Genomic DNA, 17755 nt, shown 5'->3' with positions numbered 1-17755 from the left:
TTTCCAAGTTAAATAAAGACAAAGCATGACAGATGAACACTGACCACGTGGCAGACATAAAGCAGTATAATACGTGATAAACAACAGTGACCATGTAGCAAAGAGGTAGAGTCAAAGGGCCAATGTACAGCAGTAATGATAAAGAATTTAAGAGCGTTAAAGTGCAGTGGAGAGGAGGGTTTAGTCCCAGGTGGGATAGGAGGAGGGTTTGCAAACATATTCAAACTGGTGACTTAGGCACAGTATTTGTGTCTTGTGATGACACCTGAAGAAGTTCCATCTGCTGAAGAAGGCCATGGTGTATGATTAAAAACCAAATGAAAAGCTAAGTAAGAAAATGTGACTTCAGAATATTTTACCACTTTTACAGAGTAAATGTTTTGCTCACCTAACTGCATATTTTATGGATTTAATACAAACAGTTTCATTATAATTTAAAGACCTACTATATAGCATTTTCCTAAAAACATGTATAGACTCATATAACCAGAATTTCTCTCAATCATCACTTATGACCCACTAGAAATCTGCAGAAAGCCTGCTCTCTGCATGTATTTTCTTATTTTCTCATATTTTATTGTGCTTGGAACATCTCTGGGTTTCAGCCTGTTTGCCAGTGGTGTGTAGCTCGCTGCCAATGACAGCAGGCGAGTTTTGACTCAGTGAGAGACTTTCTCACGCTTAGTGACCTACAGTTGCCATTACCAGCAACTCTTTCTGCAGCACTCTGTCTGTGAGAGCTGCAGGAAGAGTTTCACACACACACACGGGCAGAGCTGGCTTAGCATCGCTCATTGTTTGAGCCAGGGAGTAGGAGCCAACGTCTAATGGTGCATTTGCAAACAGTGCTGCATATTGTACCTTTAATATAAAAAAAGCTAAAGCTAATAATATTATTGCGTTTTCATAATTGATCTCATAATGATACTGACTTGCAGGTAATCAGTTTTACAGTGAACCTCCCAACACTGTGCTTTTATTACTATGCAAAGTAACCCCACCCTGAGATATAGATTGCTGATGAGCTGAAATGATCACCAACAGCGCTGATGAACAAAAACTGTGCCTCAAGACAAAAATTGAAAAACACCCACACAAGAATGAGCCAGGAATAATCTGCCAGCTGAAGAAATTTATTTTTGAGTGACAGACAAGCAGCCAGATTAGCTTTCTAACCTTTTACCCACTGCACTGCATGCAGACGTGTTCATACAGTACAATACTGGCAGGGAGCATAAGAAAGTAATGTCCTCCATTCTTTAAATTCTTCCTTGATACAACAAAAAAAGACCTGATTAAAACTGTGGTAAACAGTCAGTCAGCTGTTCTACCACACTATCAGTAGTCATAAATACGTGTTGTTCGCGCCCTGTTGACTCACATCAGGGTTAAGGGAAGAGATAAAGAGAGGAGGCTGTACCAAAACATTGGAACACAGCCAATGTTAGCTCTGCTACCTTCTCGTTTGCTTTTTCCTAACATCCCTCCATGTTATCACCTAGTTCCACTTCCTGTGTCCGTTTCCCTTTGTCCTTGCTCCAGCTGTCATCACCTGACACGTTCTGATCTACTTTGATATCTCCCTTTAAGCTTTATTTTTGCTTCCTTATAATAATTGTTATTATTACACTCATTACTGACATTTTATTTTTTATTTTTTTAAGTTATACTTGTTTGTATTTTTTTATATAATTGAATGTTTATTGTATTATACATAGCTTTAGTGTGTCTGTTTCATATCTCTGTTAGTTCATTCAATGGTGTACTGGGCTCGTGGGTGGTTTTGTAGATGTGAGAAGCCTTTGTAGATCAAACTCAAAGACTGCTCTGAATAAGTGGTGTGCATGTTTGGTATGTTTGTATGTATGTGTGTGACTTTTACGACTCGGTCTGGTCTACGTGTCAGAGCCAAGGAGGTTTATCAAACAGTACTAGTGTAAGCTTTGCACTACTGCTAACTTCTGTCAACAGAACTTTTCACTTTGACGGTGGCACCTCTCACCTGTGCACTTACATGTAGAGATGTAACTCGGGGTAACCGTAGATACCTCCAGGTGTGAATGTGTGTATGTGTGGTGTAGGTAGGTGTAGCAGTGCTACACCTCACATAGGTGGGGGTTAAGAGTTCTGAATGACATGGATTTTAGATGATGTGGCTCACGGTCAGTAAAAGTCACCTTTTACTACAATAGGTGTTTATAGACTAGAGACATTGCTGTGAATATAACTTTAATATGTTTTCTTTAACTTGTATTTAAATGTATCTCTTTCTTGGTTGCATAATGTGTTTTTTCTGTAACTGAGAGCCCCAATTGTGCACTTTGACAGAATCCTGTTAAATGTAGAATTATATGACAATGATTTCCTTTTTTTTTTTTACTGTATCAGTAAATGTTCTTTGCTTTCATGTGACGTATGGAAGAAGCTGTAAAAAAAAAGGGCCTGTCAGCTCCTCCTGTTGGCCGCTACCTGCTATGGCTCTGATATTTTAACAAAAACAACAAAAACTGACAACAGTCAAGGGTGAGTAAGAAGTATGGAAGATCATTTCTGCTAGTGTGAGGGGAAAAAAGGGAGATCCTGGAAGTCATAATGAGAAAGTTTCTCTAGGTAATGACTTTGTTCATCAAAATAATGAGGTACTATTTTAAAATAAAGACATCTCAAAATTTCTTCAAATAATGTCTAGATATCTCAACATAAGGACTTAGAGATTATTTTGAACTAAGTAAGTGTTTTGAAAAACTTTCTAATTATTTGCAATACTAAGTAAAATACTCAACATAATGACTTGCTATCTCAGAATAATGAAAAAAAAACAAATAATGACTTTGTATCAGAATAATGGCATAATCTCTCAACATAATGAGAAACTTTCTCAAAATTATTATTTGGTATCTCAAAATACAGCAGATATCTTCTATAAGGCAGAGAGTTTTGACTTTTTATTTTAGGATGAAAAGCTTCAAGTTCAGTGAGTTGAACACAGCTTGACAAGTTGACAGTATAGATTGAGCTTCCGTCTGTCAGTCACAATGACATTAACAGGTGGGGTTTTTTTCTGGGTATTTTAAACCATCCTCCAGGCATTTTCTTGGAAAATTAAGTTCAGTGTCAGGTCTTCAACAGTAGTAGTACTACAGACTGAAGGAAAAACATCCTCAGGCCAACCCCCACACTGCACTGCAGAGCGACATACTTTAGGGTAACTCAGGAGGCCAGCGAGAGGAGGCTGAGGGGCAAGAAAGAGGTAAAGCAAAAAGAGTAGGAGTTAGATAAATATTGAGAGAGAGAGAGAGAGAGAGAGAAATTGAGTGTGTGTGCGTCTGTGATTTCACTGAGTGTTTACTCCTGTTATGCTGATTTATTGATTTTCATTATTAGCTACATAGAGGCTTTCATACATTGTTTACTTTGATAAGATTGTTTTTGTTTGTTTATTTTTTCCCTCATTGTGGTGAGCTGTGGGATTGTTTGTTGCTGAGATATTTTGACTCCCAAACACATGCCTCAAATTAAACTTCAAGGAAATGAAAGTTAAAAGTTGATCGATCGAGTTTGATATGATTGCAGATGTAAGCCAAAGTGGGTTTGATTCAGTCCCAAAGGTGATTTTACTGAAAACTTTCAATGGGTAAATTGCGCTTGCATGCAAGACGGGGGCTTTAACCTGATGCAGAATGCTGCCCTATGTGCCTTAATAAAAGAAAAATGAGTGGGGGAATTAAATCGCATCATTTTGATATCAAGTTTCATTATTGTGTGTATGATGTGATATTTTAACACCACTTTCTCCTCAGAGGCTTTTTGTCTAACTGCGAGAAAGCTTTGGATTTTTGTAAACTGCAGTATGTTGAAATGTAATGGTTGAATTGTGTAAGAGAAACATCAATAAAGTTTTTCTTTCCTTATACTTTCTTCACATCCTGTCTCATCTGTAAAAATGATTTAAGAATCAAATAATATTAGTAAAACATATTACTGATTATTTGGGTATTAGGTTAAAAGAGTTTAGAGGCAAGAACGTGTTTAAAATTTTACACTCACACACATACAAAGTCTACATTATCATGTAGTTGGTACAGATTCCATCGATGACACCACTAGAAAAATGTATAATAAAATGGCTATAGAATAAACGAGAGATTCATACAAAGTAGAGGATACGGAAGTAGTCATAATCCAGAGAAAAGGAAGCCACTAAGGCAAAACAAAAACAGCGATCATATTTCACTATGCTATATTACAAAAATGATGCCAGACTGGTCATTTAATATGCTTTCTATCAGTCATCCTGATCAACATGGAGTTGTATGAGTTGCTTTTTGTCATGTATCATTGACAAATTCTTTCTATTCTGGGGGTTTAGGTGATTTCCAGTACCTGAATACAATACCCGAGTACTGTTCTAGACATAACGACACCAGCCATAACAACCGAAAATTATTCTCTTGACATGTTACGTACTTGTGATCTGTTTTCAAATAAACACACTCTTGGATATACTCAAAACATCATACCCATGCAACCACCTAATCGTGAGTCTCAAACTTTCACTCCAAAAGGGCTGAATAATCAGACAGTCTCAAATACACTGTAAGAATGTGTCTATTTCATGGATTACTAGTTACCTAGAAGAGTTCACAAAGTAGAGTACAAATCTCTGCCAGGCAGACAATTAATTTTTTGTAATTTAATCACATGTAACTAGTTCTGGGTAAGTAGCCAAATTTCCTTCCCAAGAGTTCCTGAGATGTCACGTTCACAAGAGTGGGATGGACGTGAGGTCACAGTGTGCTTTCGCCACCAAAATCCTATCCATTCATCATTGTGTCCAAGTGGTCATTTGTGGCCAGTTTGAAGAAATTCTCTCAAAGTGCTCTTGAGATATCGCATGAAGAAGCGAATGACCTGAGAACATCATGCATCATGTGAATCACAGAGGTCCTTCAGCATACAGTCATGAATGTGCACAAAAACTATGAGCCTGATGGGTCCAGCAGTGTGCGAGATTAGCTGCGGACAAGCTGCAGGTCTGCTGATCATTCACACACACAAGCAATCGCAAGGTAATGAATGGGTTTCTGTCCAATAGTACCTGTGTATTATTTTGGAATATGTTAATTTACTTTGGATTCCTGACATATTTTCTTCAGTTGGACAAAATTTTCAACCATTCCTCTTCTCCTATTGTACATTGTACAAGCCGTTATGACTTTTACTGAGTCGTCCGTTTGTCAGTCTGTAAAAGACAGAGACACAGAGGTGCTGCTGCTGCTGTTTTCCATCCACACACTGAGTCCTTGAGGTAATACAGTTCCTAATTTGGAGATATTTCCAACAATGATCTTTTCCTACATGACTGTATCTCCTCGTCAAATCAGAATATAACACAAACACATCCTCTTTGTACAATATTGAATTTCTTTAAATTACTTATATTCCACTGCATGATAAGATTATGATGAAATGGTGGAATGGATTATCTTCATGCCAGCTTTTGATATTAAACTCCCCCAAGAGAGACATCCAACCAAGCTTTGACTTTTGACTCAATATGACAGAAATCAGGAGATTGAGATGAACAGCAGCTGTTATACTGGATATGAAAGACGAAGCTAGACATTTGCATTTTAGTTTGATTTGATCGGTTGGTCTTCACATAATAAATGTGAATGAGTGAGCTGAGGAGGATATTATATTTATTATAAAAATCATTGAAGCTACAGCTGCTGTCACCAACAACGACACCACAGATTTTAATGAAGACGCCACAAATTTTAATGACCACGCCTCACAAATTTTTATTTAACAACAAGTAATACAATATGAGGTCTCATTAAACTTTACGCAATCCGCTCCATGGATGGATGGTTCTTTTATACCATCAGGGGATGAGTCAATCACGTCGCTGATGTTTTAATCAACCATTGTGTTGAACAAGAGACAACAATATATAAAACCAGCCACACTATTTCAAGACGGGATTGAGCAACTTGTGCTGCAATAAACATTCATAAGGCCCTCCTTTTTCTTGTGCCTTGTGTTGTGATTTATATACTTCATTTTATGGTTCGGTTTCGTCAAAACCACAAACATTCCTCTCACACATTCTTATGGGCACAATGCCTCTACATTCACACCAAACAATGAAGAAGGAATTTGGAGTCCATCACGTTCACACTATTTACGTATACAGGAAAACAATGTATATCAAAGTTCATGTTTGTGCATATATTAATCTTGCTTATAAGACATTCGTCACTGGCAGCATACCGTCACCTCCTCACACCCACACCCGTCCTGGTGATGAAGACCACAAGCAGACATAAATTAGTGACCCACTGTGGTGCTGCGGTTGGAGTAATTGTCCCGGCCTGAATAAAAAGGATGGATTTAACTCAACATGTCAAACTGACCCACTTTTATAAAGTATAGAACTTCCTCTTATTGCCTTATGTAGTGATACACACCAGACAAGGAAACTATGCGGTGTCTGTCACAAGAATCTCTTGGCAAATGAGCCCGTTTTATAAATGTGGCCAAACTCCACACTGCTGCAAGAGAGGCATTTTTACTGCAAGAGGTAAAAAAAAAAAAGAGCCAAGAACCAAACGTTAAGGTAAATGAGCTTCTTTACTACTCAAAAGGATTTTTTGCAAATGTATCAGAATTATGAAGGACTACATAATACTTTTTTAGCAGCTAATGTTGTTGTTGACCTCACATGAGCTAGTTCATAGCCTTAGATCCTGAGGCAGGGCCCTCCTGTCTGTTCCAAAGCCAAGGTGTAAATCTGAAGGCGACTGAGTCATCAGGTCGCCCTCGGCTTTGGGACAACGTGCCTAAGGAGGCAAGGCTTGCAGAATCAGTGACATCTTTTAAATCGCTTCTTGAAACCCATTTTTAAAGACTCGCTTTTATGTGATGTTGTCCTTTTCTCCTTTTTTTTTCCTTGTTTTTATTGTTTCTTATCTCTTTCATTGTTCTGTCTTATCTCTACTATGTTTTTGCGTCTTTTGCTTTGTGTTTTGATTTTATCTCTCACGTTGCTTTGCTGTTTTGGCTTTCTGTTGTTATATTGCCTCATGGGTACTTTGCTCTTGCTTTGTCTGTCAAAGCACTTTGTAAACCATGTTTTAAAGGTGCTACATATAAAAGTTACTAGAATGTTGATGTTTTGTGTGGCTCAAATAAAACTTTTAAAGGGATAGTTCACCCAAAAATGAAAATTCAGTCATTATCTACTCACCCTCGTGCTGACTGAAGGCCAGGTTTAGTTTTTTAGACCATAAAACACTGCTGGAGTTTCACAGGAAAACAGTGTCACAGAATCTCCCAAACAATGTAAGTGAATGATTACGGGTTTTGAAACCGAAAAAAATAAACAAATAAATAAATAAAATGCGTCCATGCTGCTCATCTGGTGTAATGCAAGTTTCCTAAAGCCCTGACATGCCGTTCACTCGTGCGTGCACACCTTTACACCACACATACACACTTCAACTGTCGTGCACAAGCATGTGAACGTGGCTCCAAGCAGAGATAATAAAATATTTATAAATTTTGAGGACACAAATACAGATATATGTAGATTGTCAAAACATGATTGAAGAGTATGGAGGAGTCAACCACGGAGATCTGGAAGGACTGAGATCATGAACAGGCCACACAAACACATATTCACACTGACAAGAAAGACAGACAGACAAACAGCCAGAGGGGGAGAAAGACATGATAACATCAGAAAGATTCTTTGTTTTCTCGTCACATGTTGACTTTCTCGTTCATGTCACACTGCCTTACAGTCAAGCTTAAACGTGTAAGGTAAGGTAAGGTAAGGTAAAGTCGACTATATTGTCACTTACAATTATTCAGAGTACAATGCACAATGAGATTCAGTCTCTGCATTCAACACACCCTAGACTTAGGATTTTATCTTAAGGAATCTCCTCTGATAATTCTTTTTTTTCTAGGTTTGAAAATAAGACTTCATAGTTGATCAATGATCAGAGTATGATCACTATAGATGATCAAATAAAGGGGCCAGCCCAATTTCTTTTTCCACTATCCAAAAAATATGACAAAAGTTAAAATATTCTTTCCCCCTTTCGCCCGAGACATCGTACAACCCTCTGAAGGACCCCTGTTGATCCCTGGTCTCTGTTCTTGTTCATACAGATGACCTGTGTGGGCAGTTTATGCTAAATGCTTCCAAGATATTTTATATTTTTGGTAATCTCATCGCACATCCCTTTTCCAGTGAACTAACTGTTTGCCCAACTTGTTTCCCCCTCACTGATTACAGTTGATCTAAATGTAGATGAGTAAACTCTCAGCCTCATTTTAAAGAGGTGGAGTTTCCTTTTACATTGATTGACGAATACTTTATCTTTAAAATAAAAATAGAAAAATTACTAAGAAGGGATTCATTAGGACACGTCTATTTAATTGAAAAGCCTTTTGATTATTTATAAATATGTGATATGTAAGTTTGTGGGTGTTACATTATTTATTAGAATATGTAACGGGGTGTTAAAGAAGAAGAAAGGAGTGTCAAAATAAATGCAAAAAGATGTTAAATGCAACATTGTGCTTACCAAAACAACAAGCCACTTCCAGGATCACAAAGGTGCTTTGTTTTTTCCATACTTTTGTAATGTTTACCTTCCATTTGTGAATACTAATAAAGTGGAGAAAAAAAATGAAAAGGAGCATTGTTTTACAAATTAAAATTGCTAATTCTACAGGTTTGACATAGCAAGTGTAAACCTCTGGTCCCTTACTTCACCTTTTTCAAATGAGGCCCTTCTAAAAAAGAAACTGAATAGGCCTGATGCAGGCCTTAAAGAAATCCTTAAAGAAATCTCTGTTTGTAGTCACAGTTCTGCCATACTAATGTGATGGCTCTGAGGGCTTCCATTGAATCAGTCACGAAAACAAACGTCTCTTGAAACGACAAGGAGGAAGAAGGAAGAAAATACCTGACAAGTTCTTGTGTGTTGTTATGTGGTCAAACCATGCAGGTTGAATAGGGTGATGTTGTATTAAGTATGTAGGTCTAATGGGGGTTAGACTGACATGGTGGCATTCTTGTTTATCGATGAAAACCATCTCATATTGCATGAACGAATTTGGCACGTCATTGAATACCTCTTGGATGGAAATCTCCTACTTCACTCAGTCTGTCTGGCTGAAGGATGTAATGTTTTTCTTAAGCCTTTTTTTTGTCTGGCTGTTTTTTTACATTTATTTTTTGTCAAATATGAAAATGAAAATACTGGACCTTTAAATGTATATACTATATTATACATTTCCACTAATAAACTGTTGTTTTTTTAAAAAAATGAATGACCTGTCTGAAGAGTTTGAGCTAAGAGCTTGTGTGACATTTTATGACTTTTCCAGTGAAGTAAACTACAGAAAGATGACAATGCCTAGTATTCACCCGGGTGCTGCTGAATAGTGGCCCCTGGTGGCTGTTTTACCGAAGTGCACGGCTAACTCTCCACTGTTTAGCTTACTTGTCCACCTCGAGATTTAGCAATTTACTAAACACAAGTGGATGAGAAGAATATAGCATTACGCAAAGGATACACTCACACTGAATTAAAACACACGCCTCACAAAGAAACGTTGCTCCGCAGCACAGAGCCACACCAGTAAGTTTTCATTTCTAACAGACTGAATCGGTTCCTACAAATGTGTGCTAAAGTTAGCCACATTAGCAAACAGGCGTAGCGGTTGCTAACGTTACAGTGCTACCGGCTGCACGAGCGACAGGTACGGATTCCTCTAACACGGAGGTCGTGAGGCACGACCCGGTGGGGTAATGCTTAATATTTTGTATGAATAGTTTATTTGACGGCTCCCTAAATAATGAGCCTTCAGCCCTAGATAGTGGTCCGCTAACCGACATTAGCATAACTAGCTAGCTAGTCAGTGTTAGCTATAGGCATTAGCGGTTTCCCTGCTAGCCGACTAGCTAATTTGATGCTAAGTACCATCACAACCGGCAATAGCAGCATGGATGTGACTAGCTAATGTTACCTGTTTTGATATATATTTTTTCCTACTATATGCTTCTTTACAGGCAGCCATGTCAGGAATCAAAAGGAAAATAGAGGGCAATGATCCCGACTATGAGGACATTTCTCTGGTCCAAAACAGTAAGAGAAACAAAGCAGCTGAACATAATGGTAAGTTCATGCTCTGCACCCTGAGAGACAGTACACCTGCTTTACATATTGTGACAGCTTACAAGTAACTGTAAGTAGGTGATCACTGGTGTTTGATATACTGTATGTCCCTCCTGCTTTTCCAGCCCGAGAAGCAGCAGTGCAGAAGATTGAAACCATCATAAGAGAGCAGTTTGCTTTGGAGATGAAGAACAAAGAGCATGAGATAGATGTGATAAGTCAGGTAACTGGATGATACTAGAAAAGTGTCTTTTCTTCAGTGTTGTCAGTTTGGTTTGACGTTTTCCAGCCCAACAGTTCAAAATCCTAAATTGATTTAAAGAAAACCAAATAGTATCTGGAATAAACAATATTAATAAATTAATCAACAATAGCAACAACATTGTGGTTGAGCACAGTCTTTTAGTATAACATAGTAATAAATGACAATTCAAGTGTTCACAGGTGTGCAGAATACAGGTAGGAGGCTACATAACTGTTTTCCATGTCTGCCCTCTGCCTTAATAGTAAAGGGGCAGCTTAAATAACAAAAATAATATGTTTTATCTAACTTGGTAAACTGTAGCAAGCCTTGGTAGTATGCCAACTTAAGGTGTGCTACACACACACACCAAGAGGGAGAGAGAAATAGAAATAGAGAAGTTGACACAATGCCATGCTATCAATAAACCAAATAAATAATGGCATTGTAATGCTGCAAGCATAGAGGTTTATAGTACAATGAAAATACAGATTTACAAAAACACTACAGTGTTTTTAAGGTAAGCTGAGGGTGGGTGGTAAAGATGGTAACTTACATTTTTTCTGAGCGAATGAGTAAAACTAATGTCAAAGAGTGATTGGATATATTCACATAACAAGAGGAATGCAATGCATGGATATATTTTTCATGTACTGTCATGTATAAAGTATTTCAAAACCAGCCCAACTCATGATAAACTACTCAAATCCTGTCTACCCACCCCAGGCCCATTTTAACTTGCACAATGCAGCCCAAGGAAAACCACCCAATCTGGCAACACTGTTTTTCTTATTTTCAATGTGCTATATTTTATTGTTTTGTAATGGAGAAAAAAATGCATTGACACGGAAAGTAACTTACTAACAGAATTTTGTTGTATGTTTCCAGTGACATAGTAGAGAAATTCCATTCATTATTTTTCCATTATTTCTCAGCGACTCAATGAAGCCAGGAGGATGATGGACAAGCTAAGGGCATGCATAGTGGCCAATTACTATGCCAATGCTGGAATGACAAGACACTCAGAGGTAAATTTCACATAAACTCATGCTCTAAACAGCTTCAGTGGCTCTCGTTCAAGGCAAAGTCTGAATTTCCTATTCGATTTCTGACTACAAAGCACTCCAAATACACAACACCAAAACTAAAAAAAAACATTGCTGACCCTGACAAATTGATACATTTCTTTAGCAAGTGTCCCCCTTGCAGAAATACCACAAAGGAAGGAATGCAGCAGATGAGGTAGCAGACACCATTGTAAGCCCCTTTTATACCATAAAAAAAAACAAAAAACACTAACAGTCACTATCATCTGGCTCTTCTCTACAATGGGAAAAGCTACAATCGGCATTCACTCCTGGGCCTTGGTCAGATGATGCTGTTGTACATGACATCTGGGTGGACCAGTAATTTTCACCCCTTTTCAGGGAAGCAGTGAAGGCTTGTTGCCTCAGCTGGTAACTTCTGTGATTCTTTTGCTCCTTTTTCATATACATGCTTTTTGGCTTGACTGGGTTTGACCCAGTGTGTCAGCCCTGCAGAGTTTGCACCCATCTGAGTGTGTTTGTTGTAACTAAAGGAAGCTTGTATTTAGTCAAGTGAATGGAATAGAAAAACATCTTAAAAGCTTTTATTCTGAAGCCTCAAAATGAGGAAATGTGGGGTTTTCATCAGCAATAACTTAACATGACTCCTATAACCTGAAAACGACAAGAAACAGTAAAATAAAGCAAATATCTGAAAGTACAGGAGAAAAAATAACTAACTAAGCAGGAGAGAAACTTAACTTCAAGCCATAGCAATTCAGTTAGAAGCTGCAAAAATACTGTGAGCTGAATCATTTATATACACAGAATACCTTTGTCTCTGTTCCCCTGAATAGACCTAAGTTGAACCTGCAGCTGAACCTTTGGTGTCAAAATTGTTATACATTTTATGTTACTGCATGTAAATCCACTGGCAATAAATTTTGAGATCAGTTTCTATGCAGAACAGGTTTTACTGGATGATAGCATGATAGTCAGGGTAGACAGATATCACCTGAGTGCACAAACTGGAACTCTAACTGTGAGTGTTGTTCCATTGTACTTTTTCTTGGAGAAACATTTTTGATCTCTGAGGACACAGCATAAGACAATGGTACAGTACAGTTGCATCACCCACCATGTTCTCTGTCTCCTAGCATGCTTCCAAGAGTGACCCTGCTGTATTGAACCATCCCGCCATCCGCCGGTTCCTGGAGTCCCCATCCCGTTCATCTTCCCCTCTCAACCAGGGCTCTGAGACTCCTTCTCTAGCCCACTCAGAGTCCGAGTCCCTCTCACAGCAAGGAGAGGGAACTGACAGGGATGGAGAGGGATCATGGAGAGAGGACGGCAGCAGGCAGGAGCGCAGACCTGGACGCAATACAGGCAAAGTGAGTTCAGCTGACAAGGATGACAGGGTTATAAGTTATTTGATGAATGCAAAGCAGGTATCAGTGTCAATGTTGCATCTTTTTACTCTTTCAACAAGCGTGTTTTGATCTCCATTATTTGTCACAGGATACATTTGGTGTTCCAGTCATTGGAGCAGAGCAGAGGGTGACATACCACACCACCGGAAACGAGGCGTCTAGACTCTATGCAAAGAAGACAATCGTAGTGGGGAATGTGTCCAAGTATGTAACCAAACTAAGCAAATGTTTGACTCACTCAGGCGTATTTACAACCTTGTATGTTGTACAGCAGGTCTTTCCAATTGAGAGGTAAAGAGCCTGACACTGATTTATTATAGAATATCTCATTTATCTCTTTCAATTATTACTGTTTAAAAAATGAAATGTCGAATAGGCTTCGGATCACAAATAGATGTTCCTTTATTTAACTGTTCACATATCAGAATGTTTGAGAGCCATACCATGCTATTATAATACCAACGTTTCATTATCTTGTGAAGGGCTAATTAAATTAGTCTCTCAAAAAGTTGACCACAGGACACTGTAGGCTGTGTACAAAATTAAAATGCCCTTATTTTACATTGCTATATATATTTAAAATGGCCAATGTATTGTGGCCAGTGTTACCCAGATGAAGACATATGCTGATTGCTACGCAGTGGCCATTTTAAATACATATTGACATATAAAATAAATTCATTTTTGACCCTCAGATAAATGTGTTTATTGGTACATGAAAGGTTTGATGCAAAACATGAGATGAACTGAGCACTAGAGGGTATGCTGTTTTTATGAGATACTACCCCTGTAAAACAGGTGTGTCTCTCCTTCGACGGTTTTGCACTTGAGTGTTTTTAAAGCCCAGCCTCTTAGTTGAATTTGCCTTGTTATTGCATGACTGTGCACTAAGGAGCTGAGCCACAGTTTGGTTTTGCTACAAGCCCAGTCTTGATGCAGTGTGAAAATGTGTTTTTATTTCATTTATCTTCCCCTGGGTCTGTGAATCCAGATAACTGACAGCTCCCAGAGACAGCTTGGTTCAGTGTAATATGAAGCACACATTAATTCTAGGAAGCTTGACTGACAAAGCCCATGTATCATGTGAGACTAAATGTCTCGGAGGGTTAAATGTGATAGTCATTTCTCATGTGATACAGTGCGTAGTTGTGCATAATAAATCTTAAACCTGACACAGCAGTCATTTAAAGTTAATAAAAGATGAGTATGAATTGGATTAAAAGAATTTAAGTTGACCTAGATTGTCAACTAATGTACTTCATTCTCTGACTTGTGTTGAAGTGTTGGCGGTAATCGTTCATGCATAGTTTACTTAGAATAGTCATCTTTTTTAAATTGAACATTTAGCTGTTTTAAACCACCTCATCACTATACATTATCCCTTGAGTTCACTGGTGCTTTTTTTCCCTCTTGTTTTTTCCTCTTTGTTTCTCTCCCACAGGTACATTCCTCCAGATAAGCGGGAAGAAAATGACCAGTCAACCCACAAGTGGATGGTGTACGTGAGGGGCTCCAGGAGGGAACCCAGCATCGACCACTTTGTAAAAAAAGTCTGGTTCTTCTTGCATCCCAGCTACAAACCCAATGACCTAGTGGAAGTGAGGTCTGTGCCAACATGTTTCTTCTAGATGTGTCAGACAGATAGATTGTACTATAAGTAAACACTCTTTAGTCATGCTCACAGTTTCTGAAAAAGGCAGGGCTCTTCCTTATTGACACTTGGGTGCTGTTTTATGTGGTTACCTCAGACATTAATAGAAGTCAGAGAGATGGGGACAAACTTGTTTGAATAAAATTTTCCCTTGTGGTGTTTGGTTGCCCATAGACACAATGTTTACTTATAACCTTATGTTATTATTCTGTAGGTCAGTAATTGGCCCCACCTTTTTCCACACACCACTTGCCAAACTGAAGGAAGTTAGGAAGCAATTTTGGATAATAGCACCTTGATACGTAAGAGACTGTCGTCTTCATCAGCTGATGTTTAATTCAGGACAACTTTCCTTGAGATCAGCAAAAACAGTCCCAGACTCGGCAGTAAACAGAAGAAATTCCTTTAATAAACAGCGCCCCCTTGTGGATATTTCATGCTGCAGATCATCCAGCCTTGTCACAATCAGTCATATTCCAGCTGAAAGTAAAAAAAAAAAAAACAATATTTGTCTTTCTGAGTGATACTTACTCCAGCTAAATCCTGCCGTTGGATGGTGTTTATGAAAACTGAAGACAATCATCCAGATTGTACACACACATCATTAGGTGGAGTCTGTGATGTCATTTAGCACAGATGAGTCAGACTAGAAATCAACATCAACATGACTTATCATGGGCACTCCTAAATCATACACACGGCAGGGCTCCACAATAACTTTTCCACTGATAGCCTGTGCTGCCACCTTTATCACTTGGTTGTGCATGATTGAGCACGTGCTTTGAGTGCTTGGTAGAGCATGGTATTAAGCAATGACCTTGTCTTTAGATGCCCCAATTTTAAACTTTATTAACAGCACATTAGTAGTACAACACACCACCCTTTTCCCAAAAGGTGTTCGCTGAGCATGAACCTTACATGAACTTACTTCTTTGTTAAATGGCATTTAATTGACAAAATGTAGGCCACAGCCAAGCCAGCCAGCTACCCCAACTCATTGTCCATCAGCCCAGCAGTCATCAACCAGTCAGCCCTCTACCATGGTGATATCGAGATTTAAAAGCCCTCTGTATTTGAGGTAGTAACATATGTAACCATCTTGGTTGCAGTCTGGAGCCTTGCACGGCGTACTCACTCATGAAAAACGAGTTTGAGTATTTGCCTTTGCCCGTAGCACTGAGGTGTGCATATTGGTGTCGCACACTTCATTTAGAAAACACTTAGAAAGACTTTTGCCCCTGAGTTTTGTGGGTAAGATGGCTCATTTTAGATTTTATCCTCTAAAAGTGGCACAGGATTTCAGTTTGCCCATGGCTTCTGAATAAATGATCTCTTTGATCAGTCAGCAATTCTTATCCTGAGCTGTAGCCTCCAGGCTGTTTCAGCTGACAAGGCGCTCACGTTGCCGTAGCAGCTGCTCATAAGCTCCCTCTGACTGACTCAAGTCTTCATTCCCTGTGAACCCCACACAGGCCTAATGCTCTCTGCTGACTCTCGACACAGCCTGAATGTAGATGAGGGCGTAAATGAAAGTAAGAAAAACAAAAATGTGTCACTCATAGGGTATACTTGAATAAGCACATAATCTACATGCACATACACATGCTTATGTCAGTGCAGGCAGTCAGATCACTTCCTGTTATGTGGGGATTAAAACCTCAAGCTTCAAAGGGGAAGAAGAAGAGAGGCCGTCAAGTCATTGATTTTAAGAGATTATTAACTCCATCTGAGTCAGAAACCAAGGTGGGAGCTTAGTTCTTTTTTTTTGTTTTTTTACAAAGTCATTGTGATCTATCCTCTATAGATTCTTTTTTCCCCTCCAGATTTCTAATTTTATGACATTACAGAGAGCTTTCTGAATGTGTCTGTTCTCAGTGAGCCTCCCTTTCATTTAACACGTCGTGGTTGGGGTGAGTTTCCTGTGAGGATCCAGATCCACTTCAAAGACCCTCGCAACAAACGTATCGACATCATCCACCAACTAAAGGTCAGACCGGATCATAGAACACATCATGAACTGGCTTGTTTTCCTCATCAAACTCAGACACAATATTTAGACAATTTTAGTTCTGTATTAATTTTTAGTGAAATTCCTTTATGCTTCTACTGGTAAATTGCAAATCAGATACTAATAATCATTTATTGTCCCTTAAAGTTGCCTGCTTTGGTCTGGTTGTGTGGACACATTACCTTAAATTTAAACAATATAGGACTCAGAAAAAGATAAAAGTCTAAACGTAAGTGACGAAAATAATATTGTAACATTAAAGGGATAATTCAGAATAATAATTCAGAATAATTTTAGTGGGTTGTATGAGGTACTTATGTATAGTCAGTGTATTACCTCCAGGTGATGGCGGTCAGCACACCGCCAGTTTCAAGAAGCAGCAGGAATCCTGGTGTAGGAAGCTGGAAATCAGCCACTCCCATGTTTTTTTGGCTTATTTAATTGTGGTTTCTGTATGACTGTATGATGGAAAGGTAAAGCACTGAAAATATTCTAAATAGAGCTTACACTTTGATTTGAAATTGATATTGGTTCTTTTAGGTGGCTATACATTTTGCTATTGACCCTGTCCACAGCAGTGCATTGTTTAGCTTCCCTCAATGGGACTCCTGCTGCTTCTCCAAACTGGGCCATGCTGACTGCTGAATGAAAATATCCAGTGTAGGGACTTTGGCATAGAGAGGAGCTACATTGCTATAGGGATGTTGTGTCTAACAACCAGATCATAAAACCTCATGAGAATTTAAAGTAATTTGATTTAGTCATTATTATGAACAATCATTTTCTTTACAGCTATAAATAGAGATTATAACTCAGTTATTCAGTTCACTACCTCAATTTTATAATCTAAACTCTATATCAACTTTATTGTGACCTCTCTTTTCTTATCCTGCAGTTGGACAGAACATATACTGGGCTGCAGACACTCGGGGCAGAAACTGTAAGTTATAAATGTTCACTCTGCTTCCTGCAGTGACTTTGTTTCTCAGATCTTTGCTCTGACGATGAGCTATATTTGTTCCAGGTGGTTGATGTGGAGCTCCATAGGAACTCTCTTGGGGAGGACTACATCCCTCAACCCTCTTCCTCCAAGGTGACTCACAGAGCAGCCAGCCCCATGTTGGCCCAAAGTTATGGACGCTCCAGTTCTCCCATCTCACATGATGCCAGTGTAGATAAAGGTATATACACACAATCATTT

The 17755-nt window shown here is 38.7% G+C and overlaps 1 protein-coding gene across 1 annotated transcript in view; it reads left to right on the top strand.

Moving 5' to 3' along the window:
• Positions 1 to 9502: 9502 nt before the first annotated feature.
• yeats2 (YEATS domain containing 2) overlaps positions 9503 to 17755 on the top strand; it is a 30696-nt gene continuing 22443 nt past the window's right edge. The window contains exons 1-10 of the mRNA XM_084731701.1: positions 9503 to 9662; positions 10094 to 10199; positions 10325 to 10422; positions 11376 to 11468; positions 12623 to 12856; positions 12984 to 13099; positions 14337 to 14498; positions 16422 to 16533; positions 17450 to 17494; positions 17579 to 17735. Of these exons, the coding sequence (XP_084587827.1) occupies positions 10100 to 10199; positions 10325 to 10422; positions 11376 to 11468; positions 12623 to 12856; positions 12984 to 13099; positions 14337 to 14498; positions 16422 to 16533; positions 17450 to 17494; positions 17579 to 17735 (1117 nt within the window). The 5' untranslated portion in view covers positions 9503 to 9662; positions 10094 to 10099. The remainder of the gene's footprint in view (positions 9663 to 10093; positions 10200 to 10324; positions 10423 to 11375; positions 11469 to 12622; positions 12857 to 12983; positions 13100 to 14336; positions 14499 to 16421; positions 16534 to 17449; positions 17495 to 17578; positions 17736 to 17755) is intronic.

Source organism: Lutjanus erythropterus, chromosome 12 (assembly GCF_056507025.1).
Source record: "Lutjanus erythropterus isolate fLutEry1 chromosome 12, fLutEry1.hap2, whole genome shotgun sequence".
NCBI lineage: Eukaryota > Metazoa > Chordata > Actinopteri > Lutjaniformes > Lutjanidae > Lutjanus > Lutjanus erythropterus.
Note: the sequence above shows the minus strand (reverse complement) of the source record. Positions and strands in the feature narration are given on the sequence as shown.